At 29.9% G+C, this 15,289-nt stretch overlaps 3 protein-coding genes across 3 annotated transcripts; all 3 read right to left on the bottom strand.

Annotated features, from left to right (window-relative positions):
- Positions 1-487: 487 nt before the first annotated feature.
- On the bottom strand, positions 488-3,831 carry LOC8272208 (probable glycosyltransferase At5g20260). Its single transcript, XM_048371644.1, has 4 exons — positions 2,519-3,831; positions 2,279-2,439; positions 1,484-1,838; positions 488-1,268 (listed from the first exon to the last, which is right to left on the bottom strand). Exons 1-4 carry the CDS (start codon positions 2,720-2,722, stop codon positions 600-602), a joined length of 1,389 nt encoding a protein of 462 aa, XP_048227601.1. The 5' UTR covers positions 2,723-3,831; the 3' UTR covers positions 488-599.
- Positions 3,832-5,719: 1,888 nt separating this feature from the next.
- Positions 5,720-9,194, bottom strand: LOC8272207 (probable glycosyltransferase At5g20260). Its single transcript, XM_048372455.1, has 3 exons — positions 8,815-9,194; positions 7,370-7,724; positions 5,720-6,946 (listed from the first exon to the last, which is right to left on the bottom strand). The coding sequence occupies exons 2-3, from the start codon at positions 7,709-7,711 to the stop codon at positions 6,290-6,292; spliced, it is 999 nt and encodes a 332-aa protein (XP_048228412.1). The 5' UTR covers positions 7,712-7,724; positions 8,815-9,194; the 3' UTR covers positions 5,720-6,289.
- Positions 9,195-12,060: 2,866 nt separating this feature from the next.
- LOC8272206 (heptahelical transmembrane protein 1) lies at positions 12,061-15,289 on the bottom strand. Its single transcript, XM_002531897.4, has 4 exons — positions 14,305-15,289; positions 14,099-14,191; positions 13,040-13,082; positions 12,061-12,871 (listed from the first exon to the last, which is right to left on the bottom strand). Exons 1-4 carry the CDS (start codon positions 14,619-14,621, stop codon positions 12,194-12,196), a joined length of 1,131 nt encoding a protein of 376 aa, XP_002531943.3. The 5' UTR covers positions 14,622-15,289; the 3' UTR covers positions 12,061-12,193.

The raw sequence follows: 15,289 nt of genomic DNA, 5'->3' as shown, positions 1-15,289 counted from the left end.
AGAAAAAAGACGTTCAACTCGTAGACTAATATTTCTTATGTTCATATTCTACTTTTATAATTATTTCTTATAAATTTAAATTTATATGATTCACGCATTAAATTATAATTTTTAATGTTTTTAACACTTAATTAATTTAATATGTTAATTAATAATTTATCAAACTAACCCATGTTATAAAAAGAAAAGATCATATGAACTTAAATTGTATCTATATATGGCAATTAGTCTCAACGCATATATAAATAATTTTATTTTATTTCAATAAAATATTAGTAATTCCATTAGATTAACTTTTTTTCATTAATTTATTTAAAATTTGTTATTGTTTCCTAAAACACCACAGAATGCTAAGAAATTTGAAAATTCAATTAAATCAAGAATAAGATATCAAAACTACAACATGTCAAGCCATTTATTAAATTGCTACTGTGTGTTCAATATGCTGATAGTCAAATTAACATATATAATATATCTCCAAATAAAAAAATATCAATATTATTTTCTAAATTAAAAATATAATTAAAAATTAAAATAATAATAAAAGATCGAGTAGCGCACAAATAGAGGTATTATACAATAATCTTTGAATGAATACCTCAACTAAATGGCAGTCTGATATTAAGCCTCCTTAACCATATAGAATGGAGCATCATATGAATCATATCAAATGGCTGAGCAGGTCTGTTCAACATAAAATGTCTTCGAACTAGCATCACTCTCTTATGCATCTTAAGATACTGTCGGGGCGAGATCCCTTTCAAAATGGTCTTAATTTCCTGTATCTTCCCGGACGGAATGTGAACTGAGAACTTGCTCCAATCAAGAACATCACTAAATGGCAATGTATAGTTATCAGAAATTGTGACAGGGACACATCCAAGTTGAATTGCTGTCACCACTCTAGGACTTGCTACTTCATACCCACTTGGACACAGGCAAAACCTGCTTTGACCCATTAATTTGAAGTAGTTTTGCTTCTTGTCAAGATACTCATGGACTTGAATCTCACTGTCTTTGCCTTTCCAATGTTCTAAAAGTAATTTTCTGATGTAACCATGGGATCCACCAGCGAAGAAAGCAAGAATTGTTCGGTTAGATGGAGATGAGGCTTGATGAAGAGGAGGACCAAGCTTGCCTGAAGGAATGTTAATTTCTGGTATGGAGACATCTCTTTTCGGATTGAACCTTTCAGATGTATTGGCATTGCAAAGGACTCTGATAAAGTTCCTGTATAGCTCAGGATTTGCTGTTGAGATATCAGGTGCCTGCGATTTCCAAGCAAGATATTAGCAAATGTGCATATGAGTATTAGATTCCTTTCTAAAAATGGAAATTTTTAAATAGAAAAGAACCTGTCAGGATTTGGATTAATTTCTTACACTACGATTCGATGAGGCTGAACTGATATCAGATCATGCGATAAAACCTTTTTAAGCTAAAAATTTTAAAATTTAAAATTAAAAAAGGGAATTTGACGTACCCAATCGTGGCAAGAAACCAAGAAATGATCAGCTCCACTGCTTCTATTCCAATAAGGATATTTGTTGGCGACAGTGCCTACATAATCAGTGACCAAGCGTTGCAGCTGATCACGAGAATAGGTGACGATCGGTTTATATATGAAGTTGATAATATTAGCGACACTGACTGGGAGGAAGAACACTTGTGCTTCCTCAGGACGGCGGGCAATGAAATGGCTCCGCCCTCTCTCCATTTCGTCGATAAACTGCCCTTCCACGCCGTAGATGTTTTTCACCGGCCCGCCATGGACTAGGGGTCGCTCCCCTTCTCTGTAAACCCACACCTTCAATTTCTTTTCCATCTCTATGTGACTCCTGATGATCAAGTCAATCTCATCATGTGAACATATATTCTTACATTTTGTTAATTAAAATTGTGATTTTGAGACCATAAAAATTCCCATGCACCACTAATTGAATCTGTCAATCATAAGATTAATTTGTCATCTATTGTTTAAAAACAAACAACGCTAATATCTGTATAAGTAAAACTGTTCTACTTCGACTGTATATATCATAATAAGTAGAGTGTATGATATAAAAATTAAAAATATTATATTTGGTATTCAATAATTGACATGTATTTTATTCATCTATTGGTTTAGTGTATAAATTAATATACTCTATGAGCAGATGAGCATTTCCTGCATTAAACGGGCATACGGACTGTAACTGCAATAAACCAATTAAACCAGAAAGGATCAATAATTCAAGTAAAACACTTGATTGAGAAGAAATGTATATCAAAACTTTACTGATGAAAAGCATAAGGATTTCTGTACACGACTCCTCTTGGAATGTAAGTCTCCTCTTTATATGATGAATAGTTTCTTGATTCAACTGCTTTATGAATGGCTGCCCTTGCTCTAGCGAGACCATCTTCAATTCTCTCCAAGTTACCTGTCTTCTTCTTCTCCTGCATGCCCACAAAATTAGCATGCATGAAAACAAGACTACCCAGGAAAACTCAGATCACCAAAATTAATTAGGCTTACTTGATGTGGATTAGTAAGCGTTGGTAGCAAGGGATTTGGTGAAGAAGAAGGTTGAATATTTTCTTGGTTGGCAGAAGTAGGGCAATGATCATAAGTAATATTCTTATTTTGGTCTAATGGAGATAAGTAGAGAAAAAGAACAGTAGCAAGTAAAGCTAAGGGAAGAACTACATGAACGTTGGAGAATTTTATAGCCATGGCCATCTTACTATTATCTTTCACTATCAATAATATATGTGTAACATGAAAGAATTTGTATGAGAGGTAGGGAAAAGATGCTGTTATATACTGAAGTTATTTCCAAGACTGCGAAGTTACGAATTTAAGAAAACCTAGCAGTGCCTATAAAAGGAAATAGAAAGGTGATCAGTTGGACTCGTGCAGATGCATGCAACAGATTTTTATGGCTGCTGTCAAATGATAGAGAAGATCGTTCTGTTATTTATTGTATTCAAGATTCTACAAAATCTAAAGTTGGAGAAAGAAAAGTTGGCTTTCCATATGCACTTACGTACGTAATCAGAAGGTATCCATTATGCCTTTTAAAACCAAAATTATCAGATTTGGCAATGAATTATGCAATTCAAGATAACCATTTATAGGGCAGTCTTAATTCCTTTTTTTTTTTTTTCTTTAGCTAGATCTGTGCTTGGTACCAATAGAGACAAACTATTTTAAGGCTCTGGATTTTATAGCACACAGATTACTGTAATCTTTCTAATTTATGCTTTTTTATTTAGTTTTTGTTTTACTTAATTTCGAAAAACATATTCTTACAATTTTTGTTCAACTTAAATGACTGATGATGGTACAATCATATATTAGGGCAGTGAATATTTTGATATTTTTAATCAGTCTTTATTTACCCTTTATAAAATAATCTAACATGGTTCATATTATATTATTTAAAGAAAATATAAAAATAAGTGTCTTGTGACGAATTATATGTTTTCTTGATAGAGAAGTTTCTTATAATATTTTCTTACATTTTTACTCTTTTGCCAATTAATATTATTAAACTTAATATTGACATCATACATTTTCAATAACACACTTATTTGTTAAGTTAAGTGATTTAACATACAATAAATTATATTAAATTTAAGATAAGTAAAGTGAATTTTTTTTTTTTTTCATAGGACATCCAGCGAGCCATGGACTGCACACATAAAAGACAACTATGCATAGAAAATAATTGTTAAAATAAATTTATAATAATTTTAACATAGTTTGAGGATAACCCACAAATAAAATGATTTAATCAATAAAACTTAATAATTTATTAATATTCCATTATAAAATAATAATAATAATAATAATAACATTACTTATTAACGTATTAAAGTACAAAAAGAAAAGTACAGTACTTCCTTGTTAAGAAAAATTACCACCTTTCTTCGCATAGTATGTTTTTATATTCTTTTCCTAATAACTTTTTTTCCTACCCTAGACGTATTCCTCTTAGAACCTGAGCCTCAGTCTCCATTTGTATTAAAAATGATAATAATAAGATATGACATTCGAATTTGGCCAACTCATCCCTAATTATTTGCTTAATCGGATTTTAATTTATAACTATTCCCTTGAAGCTTTTGTCTGGCATCAAATGAATTATTTACAGATTATAGGGGAGATGTTTACTATAACATCCACACAACATGAAAATGGAGGGGAAAAAAGAAGATGGTGTAGGGTGAGAGAAGGGTATAAATTCAGTGATTATACAGCCTAGTTACTTGATGCCGCCGGCGGCAACCAAGTTGGACTTGGCGGTGGTCTGCGGTGGGATTTTAAGGTTGGAAAAAGCTGTATAAGATGTATGAAAGTTTGGAAACTTTTTAATATTTTTCATTTTTTTTTTTTGGTTCAAAAGTAACATTAATGTTCAAATTTACAAAGTTGAGTAAATACTGTGTGTAATTTATAATTTTAAATATATATACATGAAAAACACATTATTATTATTATTATTATTATTATTATTATTTGATCTACACCCACCCATACCTCCATTGATGTTGTTAAGGTTTAAATGTTAGAATTTGGAAATCAAATCCAAGTTTCATGATTGTTTGAGGAAGTAGCGATTTTCCTCGCACACACACTCTCTCTCTCTCTGTGTAAGGTTGCAAAGTCAACCATCATCTTCATTAATGCACTTCCATTCTTGGTTTTGAGATGGACGTATCAAAATACCATTACTTAATTTACCCAAAAAAAATATCATTACTTAATCCAGCAATACACTTGGCCTACTGTTGCTTCTCTTCTTTCTATATAATATATCAAAAAAACACGAAAATTTAAAATATTTTAAAGAGATATTTTTAATTAAATTTAATTTATCATATATTATTTGTAAATCAAAATCAACTATACGGTGATATGTAGCTTTATCTTTTAACCATTAAAAATATAATAATTAATAAATAAAATCATATATCATTATGCAATTAATTTAATCTATAATAACGTAATAGATCGAGTTTATTTAAAAAATTTTCAAGCTTGAATGAAATTTCAAGTACGGTAACTATCAAAATAGCTTTCTCTTTTAGTCAAATTATATGAACAAATGACTGAACTAAAATATTTAAATGATAGAGTTTTGGTACTGGAAACTTCAATATTATTTTCATATGAATTATATATTGTTGTAGTTTTGGGCTACTAAGTTTGGGTTTTTTCTCTAGCTAGGATTTTAAACAAAAATATATTTATTATTTTAAAGTGAAATTTTATAAAATTCCTTTTTTATGATAGTGTGAAAGAAAACTCTTATTTATAGTAGTTTTTCTTGAAATTGAGAGGGTGAAGCTTTATTTACTAGCTGGACCAGCGCACATAAACTGTCCTCCAGTTGGACTGGCAAACAACTTTTATCCACCAAACAAATACTATATTTAGAAAAAGATTATGTAAAAACTTCACAAGTTTTTTGGAATAGGTTTTCTAGGATTAAATATTGGGTATTTTAGGAGGTTTTTTTCAAATTTATTTAAATTTTTTTATATAATTAATAATTTTTATTATTATAAAATTTTTAAGTGATGTTTAATTGTATATTATATTTTTCTACTAAAGTAATTTTTTTAATTTTATATATTTAATTGTAGTTGATTTTATTAATTCTTTAATTATAATATCTTATTTATCTCTGATTTTTAAGATAAGTGGTTAAAGTAAATAGTATAAAATTAAATTAGTTAAGTAAAATTAATTTTTAAATTAATAAAATAATATATATTAGACATTTTTTAATAACATAATATATGTAACCGTATTCATATTTATTAAAAATATCGAAAAATGTATTATTTGTTGAAAGAGTTATTAACATAAATATTTTAACTTTATAATAAATATTATCGTTTTTTCTCTAAATTATTGAAAAGAAAAATAATTTGTTATAATGGAAATATATAAAAAGAAATCAGAGAAAGAAAAGGAATAAGAAAAAGAAAGAAATACCCTTAAAAAAAGAAAAAGAAAAAAAAAAGGTTCCTTTTAGATTTCATTAACGATGCTCACTGTGAGGGGGACACTTTTTTTTTTTTTTAATCTCTTTGGCTATTTTAAAATCATTTTAAAATTGAAATTCTTTTAAATTTATCCTAAAATAAAAATTATTTATTTTAAAAACCTTAAATTAAGAAAAAGCCCACAAGCCTCTTTTACATATATTTTATGAATGAAGAAATCGACAATGCTAAAATAAAAGAAAAGAAAACTATCAATCCGCCAATAAAATGCTACTACTGCCTAGCAATATCACAGCCTAATGTCAAGCCTTCTAAGCCATACAGAATGAAGCACCATATGCAGCACATCAAATGGCTTAGAAGGTCTGTTTATCTCAAAATGCCTTTGTACTCTCCTAACCCTCTTTTGCATTCTCAAGTACTTGTCATTAGAAACACCTTTCAATATTGTCTTAATTTCAGGAATCTTCTCAACTGGAATTTGTACAGAAATTTGGCTCCAGTCAAGAACATCACTAAAGGGCAGGTTATAATGGTCGGAAATGATAACAGGTATACATCCTGCATAAATTGACTCCACAATTCTAGGGCTAGCTACTTCGTACCCACTCGGGCACAAGCAAAACTTGCTTTGTCCCATTAATTTTCTGTAATCTTCATCTTTTGATAAGTACTCATGTACCTGTACTTCATCATCTTTGTTTTTCCAATGATGCAGCAAGATCTTACGTATGTATCCGTGCGCCCCGCCGGCGAAAAATGCGAGGATTCTGCGTTTATGAGAGGGTAAGCAATGATGAACATGGTCGAAGCCTCCTGGAGGAATGTTTAGTTCTGGCAATGTCACATCTCTAGTGGGTAGGAATCCTTCAGAAGTGTTGGCATTGCATATTACTTTTATGAGATTCTTGTATAACTCTGGGTCGTGTTGTGAGATTTCTGGTGCCTGAAAATTACAACTGAAAAGATATAAGCATGTGTTTTTATGTGATTGATAATCTTGCAAGTAATAAATAAAATTTATATAGTATCAAATGAAGTTTGGTTAATAAACTTGTAATTGTAAACTAATCACAACAAGAAATATTTAAAATTTACTCGATTAACTTATCAAAAAAATAATTATAAGTATAAGGAAATCTTTAATTGAAAGAGTTTTGAGTTTGAAATTTTTCGATACTATATATTGATATTTTTTGATGAGTCACTGTACATTTTATATTTTTTTCTAATTTTTACTCTATGAGAGTGGAAAGAGATCTCAAACTTGAGATTTCTTCCAAGGGCAAAAGCTCTTACTAACTCAACTGGTATTGAATTGATATGAACCACTGATATAATATCAACTTATATAGAGAAGAAAACTTGCCCAATCATGGCAGGAGAGCATAAAATGGTCAGAACCGCTGCTTCTATTCCAAAAAGGGTACTTGTCTGCTACAACCTTAACATAATCCTTGAAGACCCTAATCAATTTATCACGATCATAGGAGGTGATAGGCAAGTAAATGTACTCAACAATGTGTGCCACACTAACTGGCAGGAAGAATACATGAGCCTCATCAGCGTGGCGGGCTATGAATGGGCTCTCTCCACTCTCCATTTCGTCTATGAACTGGCCCTCGATGGCATAGATGTTTTTCATGGGCCCACTGTGAACCATGGGTCTTTCTCCTTCCATGTAGACCCATATCTTCAGTCTCTTCATCATCTCTATATGGCTCCTGGTGATTGCAAATTCGAAAAGCATTTTGTTATTTTTTTGCCTAAATTACATGTAAATAAGATACAGACTCACTCTAATGTACTTATAGGTATATAAAAATTTATTTTATTTTCATTTTAATAATTCATTAATATAGATTTTAAATATTATATTATTCAATTTTATATAATACTTAATTATTAATCAATTAAATATATTAATTTTATTTATTAAAACTTTTTGTCTATTTTTTAAATTTAACCGATAGCACTTGATAATTATGAAATTTACCTATATAATTTTGATTACGAATTATATATAAATTTTAAAATAATCTATATTGATAGAAGGACGTATAAAATAAATAAATTATTTAAAATAGTCTGATTAATTATTTATAATTAAAAAAATAAACTTATAATGATAAAGTAACAAGATATTAGTTATGCAATTAAAGGTAGGCCCAACTTTCAGCATTCCACATGCCTCACTGAATCCAAAGCTCAAATCCTAATTCGTTTTTCAAAGTCAAACCCTAAATAGTTTAAAGCCTACCATTTGTGGGAGAAAGAAAATGTTGGTACCAATAAATGCTTCTTAAAATTAGATAAATAAATTATCAGCTAGGTGCATAAACAAAACTCCTTTCTTTTTTCTTTTCAATTTTCTAGTGTTGTAATAGAAAATGAAATCAAATTTGATACTTATTTTAAGGCTTAGTGGTATAAAAAAATTAAATTATGTGATTTTAGCCAATTTTTTTTAATTTTGGTAAAAATGGCATGTGTTACAAAATTATTGACAAATTCGACCATTTCTTGATATTAGTCAAAATTGAATAAGTTGAATGATGATGTGGCTTATTTATGTCATGTTATCTCATATAACACATCACCTAATTTTGATCAAAATTAAAGGCGGAATAAAATTTCTAACAATTTTGTAATTCTGGCCATTTTACTAAGATTAAAAAGATTGGTCAAAATCATCAAGTCACATGAATTTGAATTTTGGTTACTATTAGGCCTTATTTCAAACATGCATGTCCATATTCTAATCAGCTTAAGAAAGAGAAAAGAAGAGAGGATATATATTGAAAAGAACTTAACTGATGAAATGCATAAGAATTTCTATATATGCTTCCTCTAGGAATGAAATTCTCCTCCTTTTCAGAAGTATAATTCTTTCTACGAACCGCTTCTCTTATCGCCAACCTTGCACTTGCTAAATCTGCTTCGATCCCCTCCAAACCATTCTTCTTCTTCTTCTTCTTCTTCCATACATCGCCAACTTTAGCATGGCCAATGATGTTGTTACTGCCTATACTGGGGAAATATGTTGCAATAGACCCACGAAGCAAAGATTCTGGTGCAAGAACTTGAGAAGTGTTTTGGTTAAATATGCTTAAAGAAGGGAAAGTAGTGAAGATGACATTGTTTTGGTATAAGGGAGAGATGAAGAAGAAGAAGAAGAAGAAGAAGAAGAAGAAAAGAAGTAGAAGAGAAGAAGTTGAGAAAACAAGAGAAGGTAATCTGCTAGTAAATATTGTTCCCATAATAAGTTGAGCCTATTGAATTTGAATAATCTTCTCTTAGGAGTTAGCTACTGTATAAGTATGTATACAAATTAACACTTCTTTAGTGGGTTACTTGTATATGAAGAGGAGAAAAGTAGGGGAGAATCACCTGCATGTGTGCAAAATGTTGACCAACTAAGACTCCCCAACTCTCTAAGAAAAATATTTCCAAGAAAAATCTTAAATTCTATTAATCCCATAAAGATTAGGGCAAAGGGAATTATATAATTAGTCGCATAAATAAGAAATAAAATATATACTATAATACATTTTTGCTCTCACCTATACTTAATTAGTTTGAATTTGCAGAAAAAATAATAATAATATAACGAGCAAGTGAGTGATAAGTGTATATAAATATTTTATATTTTGTATTGAATAAATGATACATAATTAATTATTTAAAATTAATAAATATATATTATTAATCTCTTTTTATAACAAGGATTAGTTATTATTGAATCAATCTAATTAAAATTGATAAAATGTATATGAAAGCATCAACACTTGATTATATAACCAAAAGATTGAATATGTCCTTGTGTTATTTTATTTTCAAAAGATGATGGTGAAATTAATATGTGTGTGTTTGTATCTAATCTTTAATCTTCAATTTCACTGTGAACTTGCAACTTATAAGGAGGCTTAAGTGATTTCATTTTTCCTTGTTGATAATTTTATGAGGAACTGTAAGATATAAAAATAAAAATGCAATAAGTTAGATATAAAGAAGGGAGTGAAGGGATGAATTTGATTTATATGATCTTAGTTTTGAAGTCAACTATTGGATAAAGAGCTGGTTGACTATTTATATAATATTTTGTAAAACAACATCTATAATAATAAAGAAAAGAGGTTACTTAAACCCTAAAAAGGCTAGCAAAATTGCCTCTTAATTAGAGTGTTACTCACTCTATATATTTATCTCCTTTCCCTCCTCCTTTAATGACCACCTTTTGAAGTGGTAGAAACTAATAAAAAATCGAAAAAGTCTTACTTAGGTATAGTATATATGTATCAAGACTAATAGAATAATGATACGTGTGTACATGAGTGTTTTATATTCTAATATTGTAATGACCGAACACATACTTTATTATTTAAAATTAATAAATATACATAAATAATCTATCAGTTTGATATAAATATACGAATATTGCATTAAATATGAACAAAACTTTTTCTAAAAAATCACATTTTGGAAAAAAAAAAATCACTGATAAGTAATAAGGTCTTAATCTACTGTTCTACGACTGAGATCTTCATATCAAAAGATTTTGAGTTTAATTTTTTGATTCATAGACATCTCAATGGGTTGTGAGCTATATAACATAGGGTAATTATTTTCTTACACTCGCCGTAAAAATGAAATTTTACTTAGTGAAAAAGTAAGGGCTTGAATTCAAGACTTCACCTTCTAAGATTAATAGCTATTGCTATTTAAGCTAAGCCTCGAGAATATTTTGGAGTTTAATTTATGATAGAGGATATATTATTTGAATTTATTGTTATAAATGGAAAAATCTTTGCTGCTTTTACATCTTATATTACTATTCTCATAGCCAGAATTTCCCAAACTAGTTGACTTATAATGTAGTTTGTATTGCGCAGTCTCCGGCAAAAGAAAAAACAAAAAACCTTTTTTAATTTTAATAATGGATTAATAATAATTAATTAGTTACGGGTCATTAATTCTCTAAGAAACCAAGAATTAAAAAAATAAAAAAGTTGTAATGCATTAGACACTTAAGTTGCTGTACTTTTAACAATACTTTTTTTTTTTTTGTTTTATTTCTATCATTGTGCATACTATCCAACACATTACATATATATATTCCATTTCTCGAAGCCCTCCATCAGCAAGAGGAACAGGTGCATATATACTGGTTGAATCTGTCGTTATTAGTCTTCCTTTTTTCTAGCTGCTGCAGATTTTAATGTTAGCCGTGATGGTTCGAATTATAAATATTTAAAAATTTGCTAAAATTAAAAAATTATATTAAAATTATAGTTTGACTTGAAAGAAATAAAAATAAATAAATAAGGTGCACATGGTACAAGGTGGCACAAATTACGCCCCTCTTCCTAGCGTTGGTGCCAAGCAAGCAATAGTCATACTTGAGGTAACGGTGAAAGATAATAGTATTTCAGAACTGTCATATTTCACTCATAAATTAATATTTATTTGCTACAATTTCAAACCCTGTCAAATTTGCCTCCGGAAAATAGTAAGCCATTGTTGTTATGTACTTTTAACAATTTAAACTCTTAGCCCATTTGGGACCATCCATATTTATGTTAATAATTGAAATCACAGTGTTAGCATCTGTCAGAATTTGTTGGATTGCCTCTGCCTCTGGAGAGAATAGTCTGCCATTGTTGTTGTAGTAAGTAGATCTTTTTACTTTACTTTTTAACAATGGAAGTTACCGTGGAGGGAAAGGAAGAATACGTGAAAGGTCATTATGATATTCCTTAATAAGTTGATTCATACTATAATAACAAGGAAGGAAAGGAAAGGAAAGAAAGAAAATGCAAGAACACACATCTACTCAGTCTTTCATCATCATTAGCTACATTTCTTATAAAAATCATAGCCACCCTTCTTCAGGGGCATTTATCTGTTTATGTTTTACACTGTTTCATCAACAAACTCTAACAAAACTTATAGGGATCATAAACATACAAATTATTTATGCTAACTGTATGCACAGTCGTATCATATTAGGTTAGATAGTACTAGGCATTCCATTTTTATTTATCTAAATTCTTATCTATGTGATGTGGTATATAATATATTTATAAAAATTGTCTTTTAATTTTAAAATATTAAAAGACAGTTTAATAAAAATACAAGAATTGAGATAAATAAAGCTAGATTATATAGCATTACTCTATTAGGCCTTACCGCCTTAGCATCCAACACGGTCACGGTACTCCAAGAATACAACTATAGCACCATAATGAGCCAATGCTCCCAACACAACGAAAACATGAAAAATTTGATGGCTATGGCCTGCTAGGTCGAACCATCCTGGCTTCAGTCTTTCCGGGATCCGGCTAACGTAGAATATTGTACCGATCAAATAGAATATGCCCATGGCAGACTCATAAGCTATAATGGTGTCACGTATAGGGTTAGTCCAGTTCACAATTATAGCATGAATTGCAGGAATGCAGCTGAAAAATCCCATTGAAGAGAAAAGAAGGGCTCGAAGAGTGCGAAATTTGCCCGCAGAGAGTGATGGAGAAAGCAGTGTTATAATGGTGAAGGTGCCCATTGCTGTTACACCACCAAGGTAGACATATTCCCAGTGTTGGTCACATTGGAAGATGTAGTGAATTGCAGGAAAGAATGAGGTGATTATCATTGTAATGATACCAACATAGTCAATACGCAGCAAGAAAATGTTTAGGCTGTGAGAATGGCAAGAAAAGAGATGGCAAATACTGCTTGAGAGGAGACAGAACATGGAACCACCTAAGAATACATAAAATGGCCACCTGGTTACTGGCATTACTGTCCCTGGCTGAGCACTGCCCATTGTTTGTTCTGTTATTTGCTTCAAATCAACAAGTTTTGTTGCCCCCTGCAAAAATTATATACATGGTGTTCATTGAGTTGTTTGATCTTTTTGTATTCTGAAAATCCTTAAAGAGGAATGGAGCTGTCAGGATTTGAACTCCCAATATCATGGCTTAGTTTGTCTGAAACTGGTGTAAATTAATGCAAGGTTAGTTTGTACGAGGCGACTTACCAAAAAGAAATCCTTCGGATTATGGGAAACATTTGCCACTGCACTGCATCAAATGTAATAACAGGCTTAATAATTTCAATCTGAAAATTATCCATATCACTTTTATATGGTTTAGTTGGTTTGAGTACTGATCATTTAATGAAGTAAAATCTGATAGCTCTTTTATTACTTAATTGAATTTAAGCTCTCCACACAAAAACACAATTTTCCAAACTCAACCCAGGTGGTTTTGCAAAATTTGTCCACCAAATTTAAATAACTAAAACAGTTCATCAGGCATCATTTGCATAAGAATGAAATGGCTTGGATTTAATACATGAGTTTTAGTATCTATTTGTTTGCTGCCATTTTTATGTCCTGTTTTCATTTCTCAGATTTAAGATGTTTATTTTTGAAAAACAAGCTGAAAAGAAACAACCAGAATAACCATTTTTAGTTTTTCTGAATTGTGACAACCTGTTTTTCTGTCTTGAAAAACAAAATCATGAAGAATAAATAATTTATGAATAATATTGTATTTTAAGAATTGAAAAGTAAAAATAAATAACCAGACAAAAGAATTAATACCAAAAAACTGTGTGGATTGTAATTAGTATTCACACCAAACATAGTACAAACTTGAGGATGAAGATGAAATGTTTATTGTAAAATTAAAGGAAAATATAATTTCAAATACACCCTTTAGAATTTGGATTAAAGATTGCCCATTGTTGTGTTTACTATTATTTATCTTTAATTATACAATCTGCACTGTATAAAAAGAAACAACAAATCCAAAAACAAAAAAATCTTGAAATTTCAATTCATTATCAAATGAACCCTTATGCAATTTGACCCCCTATTTGTTACTTTTACTGCAACTAGTTCACTTTGTTGAATGATTTTTAATCCTCTCCCTCGTAAATCTAATTAATAAATTTTTGTTTTCAAAAGCATGCACTAATTTGAACATAAAAATTGACTGCCCAAGAGCTCTCAAAGAGACAAAAATACCCAAATAATTTATCAATGTTTTGTCTATGGTAAATTTGAAAAATATAAATAAATAAATGAACAAACCTGGTAAACATGCCGAGAAGATCTGCTACCTGAGGAACTTGCATTACACTCGCAATAGTCAACCCCAAGAACAATAAAAACCCAATTAAATGCCTATAAAATATGGAGAGAAAAAGAAAGAAAAAAATTACTAACAACAGACACATAATCGATTGATTTGAAGGGGAAAATAATAATAACATTAAGCTAAAAGTTAAAGAACTTACGTCCAAACATTGAGAGTTTCATTATGCCAACAAAAAATGCTAAAAAAGGCCTCTTTAATAGGCCAATTAACTCTATAATAGCCAAGAATGAACTCATTATCTTTCAAGTACTCAGGTAATTCCCAGAACGACAACAAAGCATAGCGTTTCCTTTTGGTCGACGTTTGCGTCTCATAATCATGTTCAAGAAGATCACCAACACCATCTTCTGATAATTTCTTGCTGCTGCTGTTCTTCTTCTTGAAAATTTGTGCTGTTTGATCCATTTTCTTGATTTTTCTCTCCAAGACTCCAGTTCTTGAGTAATTATTCTTCATAATCTTGCAAACTGAACTATATCTATCTATGTATATATAGATATATAGGAGCAAAAATTTAAAAAGGAAGACAAGAGAAAGAAGAAGAAGATTGCTTTTTTACTTTGTTTTGTGTTTCTTGGATTGGAGTGTCAATTTTGTTGCAGGTTTTTTTGGGTTTTATTCAGTGATAAGATTTTTCCTTTTCTTTATTTTCTTTTATGTGGAGGTAGAGGTTAGAGGATGCTTAACTGCAACAACTAACTGCACCATTTAAGGACTTGACTCCTCCTTTCTTTTTCTTTCTCTTTAAAAGGTTAGGTTGGAATGACGTCGGTGTGCATGGAGTAGTGGCATTAACTAGCCAAGCGTACAGCTGGTTAGGTTACCAATAAATAAACTTAATATACACATTAAATCCATAAATAATTAATATATATTTATTAATTTTAAATAATAAATTATTCATCAATTAATTTAATATTAAAATATAAAACACTCTTTTATATATAATAAATTTTTATTAATCATGATGTATAAGATCCCACCTAAGTCTAAGTAATTTATTTCTTTTTTTTTCTTTCTAATGACTGCATGTGCACAAGAATGCCGGATGCCACTCCCATCCCATCAAAATCTGCCTTCAATTCCTCACTATTTAATGCTTTAATTAATTTTAAAGTTTATTT

Source organism: Ricinus communis, chromosome 3 (genome assembly GCF_019578655.1).
Source record: "Ricinus communis isolate WT05 ecotype wild-type chromosome 3, ASM1957865v1, whole genome shotgun sequence".
Taxonomy (NCBI): Eukaryota; Viridiplantae; Streptophyta; class Magnoliopsida; order Malpighiales; family Euphorbiaceae; genus Ricinus; species Ricinus communis.
This window is presented reverse-complemented; position numbering and strand designations above follow the sequence as displayed.

Excerpts from the sequence above, each read along its gene's own strand:
- LOC8272208 (XM_048371644.1), bottom strand. The coding sequence starts at position 2,722 with ATGGCCATGGCTATAAAATTCTCCAACGTTCATGTAGTTCTTCCCTTA. Across the intron at positions 2,440-2,518 it reads CGCTTACTAATCCACATCAA|GAGAAGAAGAAGACAGGTAA; the intron begins GTAAGCCTAATT and ends GTGGGCATGCAG. Across the intron at positions 1,269-1,483 it reads TGGTTTCTTGCCACGATTGG|GCACCTGATATCTCAACAGC; the intron begins GTACGTCAAATT and ends TGGAAATCGCAG.
- LOC8272206 (XM_002531897.4), bottom strand. The coding sequence starts at position 14,621 with ATGAAGAATAATTACTCAAGAACTGGAGTCTTGGAGAGAAAAATCAAG. Across the intron at positions 14,192-14,304 it reads GAAACTCTCAATGTTTGGAC|GCATTTAATTGGGTTTTTAT; the intron begins GTAAGTTCTTTA and ends CATATTTTATAG. Across the intron at positions 12,872-13,039 it reads ATCCGAAGGATTTCTTTTTG|GGGGCAACAAAACTTGTTGA; the intron begins GTAAGTCGCCTC and ends TAATTTTTGCAG.
- LOC8272207 (XM_048372455.1), bottom strand. The coding sequence starts at position 7,711 with ATGATGAAGAGACTGAAGATATGGGTCTACATGGAAGGAGAAAGACCC. Across the intron at positions 6,947-7,369 it reads TGCTCTCCTGCCATGATTGG|GCACCAGAAATCTCACAACA; the intron begins GCAAGTTTTCTT and ends TGTAATTTTCAG.